The 4,022-nt window shown below is 55.6% G+C and overlaps 1 protein-coding gene across 1 annotated transcript; it reads right to left on the reverse strand.

Annotated features, from left to right (window-relative positions):
* Positions 1–1,159: 1,159 nt before the first annotated feature.
* On the reverse strand, positions 1,160–3,156 carry GLOTRDRAFT_46125 (MFS general substrate transporter; the record flags this gene model as incomplete). The annotated part of the gene is made up of 10 exons (XM_007870034.1): positions 1,160–1,438; positions 1,554–1,602; positions 1,656–1,710; positions 1,765–1,955; positions 2,023–2,248; positions 2,300–2,465; positions 2,521–2,698; positions 2,748–2,817; positions 2,871–2,903; positions 3,012–3,156. 10 exons carry the CDS (start codon positions 3,154–3,156, stop codon positions 1,160–1,162), a joined length of 1,392 nt encoding a protein of 463 aa, XP_007868225.1.
* Between the last annotated feature and the right edge of the window lie 866 nt (positions 3,157–4,022).

Raw genomic sequence — 4,022 nt, forward strand, 5'->3', positions numbered from 1 at the left:
TGTGTTTCTACTCTGCTGGTGCTTGCGAGTGTGTGTTCTGGTTGTCACTAGCAGATTATGCAATGAAAGTTTCGGGAATAGTCTACTATTTCCCGAATAACCACTGTTAGGGCTAAATGCTTGCACAGCTGAATGGCTCCTTACATACTCCATAGGAGGTTATGTGACTTCCCACTTGTGATTGCGGTCAAGACGTCGAAACGCACAAGCAGATGGCAGTGTCTGACGTCGCGGTACCCACACCTCCATGTTCATGCATGTTTATGAACAGAACATGAATGTCCCATGTCCTTATCAGTATTAGCCAACCATACCATACAAACTATCTCTATACCCACCAGCACACCTGTACCTTCTCTGAATCTCCCCTACCTCACCCACAGGCTCCTCCCACTCGATCCTGACTCTCCTCTTCCATGTAGATATACTAGTATGGGTGCCCGAGTCGCGACTACCGCGTCCCTCTCAATATCAATGTGGTGACGCAGTAGTTGTTACCCTGGTATATCGTATTCCTGCAGCTCATCAATATTGAGACCCAAAACACTTGTGTTAGCATGGACAGAGACACGGACATCGAGCAACGTGTGCCGCAGGGAGTGCGCACAAGGATGGGGGACTTCAATTTCTTCCGTCGGACACGACTGATTGATCGTGCGTAGGTTCTAGTGACACCGCTCAGTTTAAGGCCATCCATTAGAAGGGAGGGAGGGGTTGCAATGTGTGAAGTGTCGAGGTGATTTAAATGCTAGGCTAAGGGCAAGATGCATCGCTCGAGGTCGACAACGCAGGCAGAGGAAAGGCAGGTGCATAAGGACTCACTCTGGAGTGTGCCACACTCTCGTATTATCTCCAGAACATACCACAGAGAGCAGGCAACAAGTACAAGGGAAATGATGGACGGATGGATGGATGAATGGATGGACGGCACCAGAGATGTACAAATGCTCGTACACATTCAGGTGCCCTCCCGCCTAAGCAACAGCAAGCCATACTCTCATCAAAATCCACCAAGAATCCTGCCTTCTGTCGCTTTGGCACCACCATGCATCACCGCCGCCCCAATTACCTGTCCGCGAACACCCATCCATCCAACAAATACATGTTTTACTATTAGTCAAATATACCATACAATCTACCTCTGTACCCACCGCCACACCTACACCCTCCTACCTCCCCCACCTCCATCCTGACCCTCCTCCGCCATATGGTCCACCACCACCTCCACCGCCTCCTTCACCATCACCTCCCCAGGCCTCACCTTCCTCATCCCAAACCCGCCAGCCCACCCTACCCACCTATTATTCGGCAAATGCGGGCCGCGGAGGAAGAGGAGCACGAGGTCCAAGCCCGCGAGCCCGAGCGCGAAGTAGCCGACCGCGCGGTACCCGCCCTCGACGAAGAGCCGCGTCGAGACGGACGTGCCCATTACTTGGCCCTGCCGCATGCATGTGAGTGAGTACGATTAGGGGACGGGGAAGACACTCACGAGGAAGATCTAAAGGAAGGAGAGGAGTCAGTGGGAGAGACGAGGATGGGAAGGAGGGACGTACGCAGAGGATAACGACAGCATTCAGCCTTGCCCGTGCATCGGGGTTGATGCTACCATGCGCTCACTCAACCACCAGAACCCGACACCCGGCATCCTCACTCACCTGAACACGTTCGTAGTCAACGCCACCTGCAGCCCCTGCACGCCCACATCCAGCACTGTCCACCCACGTACATCAACACCGTCCCTCGCACCAAACAAAAAACACGCACCGAATATCGCGACAACCACCGCGCCGACATTGATCCCGCCCGCAGCGGTCTGTATCGCCATCGAAATCAGGATGAGCCCGATAAAGAGCAGGCCCGCCGCCCAGGGGATGAGCCCGTCGATGAGGCGCCCGACGAAGGGCGCAGTCATGATCCCGAAGATACCTACGAGACCAAATAAACCAATGTCTAGCCTATCCGTCCATTGCAGCATGAGTATATACTACAGGGTCAGCATCAGCACCAGAGTCAGGAACGCACGTGGAGTAGTTGTATGGTGCGCCGCTGAGCAGGAAGGTCATGGTAACCCAAAAGCCCGCGTAGATCGCGCTGTCGGCAAAGAGGATCAGGCCGGTCTGGATGAGCAATGGCTCGGTGACTGCGAAGCGCGCCATCGTGCCCAGGATGCGGAAGTAGGTCAGGTCGGGGTTCTTCGGCGGCGTATCCGGGCAGATGAGGTACATGACGATGAGGAGGAGGAATTGCCCTGGGTGGTGTCAGCGTAAGAGAGTGGGGAAAGGGGAAAAAACGGATGCACCGCCGACGCCCATCCAGTATATATTGTGGTAGCTCGAGAACTGCGCGATGATGCCCGACAGAACACGGGCGAGCATGACACCCATGAGCAGGCCGCTCATGACGACCGCGATCGACGACGCGCGCCTGTGCGGCGGGGCGAGCTCGGCGGTGAGCGGGATGAGGACCTGCCGACAATATCACGAGTTTATCTCCGCAGGAGAGATATCTGATGAGACTCACCTGCGGGGTAATCGATACGACCGCGACGAAGAACGAGAGCACCTCGAACGCGACGAGCGACTTTGTGATCGCGAGTCCGATGGTCAGCCCTGCGGCGGCGGTCATGAGGAGGAAGATGAACTGGCGGCGGTGGATGAGGTCGCCGAGGGGCGAGAGGAAGACCAGGCCGATTGCGTAGCTAAGGACATTGCTGAGTAGGCTAACGTAGGCACGGAAGAGCGGCGTACCCGGCCTGTAATAGTGAGGGTATGCGGGAGACTTTGACGTAGGACACATCAAACTCGTTCGAGAGCTGGACTGCATGCGCGAATAAGTCGCAGTGGCGGAATTCCATGTGGCGAGTGGCGCACCTAGAATAGGCTGGACATAGTATAGGTTCATGCCTGGAATTGATTTCAGCCTGATGTACGGATGTTACTGGTGCGAGATGCTAACAAGCTATCGGGCTCATCAGAACTACAAGCAAGGTCGTGAATGAAGGGAAAGCGTACTGAATGTGCTGGCCAAGGCAAAGACGGCTGTCTGCCACATTCTGAGCTGGAAAACCTCGTCTGGCCGGTGCCGACAGTGCGGGGGAATTGGGAGGAAACCAAGGTCTCTTGTCCGCACTGTCTTTGTTACCGTCGGGTCCGGCATGGCTGCCGCCTTTTTGTTTGACCTGAACGGAGGTTGGCTTCAAGCTCAACGAGGAGGTCGACGCGACGACCGCGCTCCCAGTCCCTTGAGACGCGTACCAGATCCTTAGGACAGCGGTTGCAAACGAGAGAGGACTTGAGCAAGAACTAGCAGGGTGGTTGAGGGCAAGTTGAGGGAACTTGAAGTGCAGACGCCTCGGGTTCTAAGGTTTATGCATCTAAGAACGTCCGGCTAGCAAACCTTTCACCTCGGAGCTCTGCTAAGCTCCGGAGAAGCCTGCAATAAGTCCGCGGCGACTGGGACTATTCCGGGAACACCGTCTGCTTACTGGTGAAGCTCTGAGCGTCCGGCATCCTTGGGTAGAAGCACGCCTGCTCGATCTGTGCAGAGCGTGGCGTGGCGTCTGCCAGAGATGGAAGGCGCGTTACTCGACTTGGACGTGCGACGGAGAGCCTTGCGAGTCGATCGGCGGTGGCAGTGTCGCGCCATGTCGTGGTCGGGAGGCACAAGGCTGGGATTTGGGCTGAAAGCGAAACGCCTCCCGCTGGCTGTCGCCTCGCAGACCCCGTATTTTGTGTTTGTGCAGTGATAGCCGGGCGTAGACGCTGGAACCAAATAAAAAAGAGCGACAAGTCTCCTTGACCCGGCCCTCAACTCCCTCCTTTCAAGCCTTAGTAGAGTGACTATAGCCACATTTGTAGTCGTACCATTCATCGCGCTGTATGCTTCGTATAGACACGCCATCGAGTCGACGTGTATTCGCTCGCCAAGTACAATGCCACAGTGCTACATGCCACAAGTCTCCGCGCGTCTCCCTCAGGTCATGTCCCGCTGTCCCTTTCCAATTGAACCCGCCAGGGTATGTT

Source organism: Gloeophyllum trabeum (genome assembly GCF_000344685.1).
Source record: "Gloeophyllum trabeum ATCC 11539 unplaced genomic scaffold GLOTRscaffold_00011, whole genome shotgun sequence".
Classification (NCBI taxonomy): Eukaryota; Fungi; Basidiomycota; class Agaricomycetes; order Gloeophyllales; family Gloeophyllaceae; genus Gloeophyllum; species Gloeophyllum trabeum.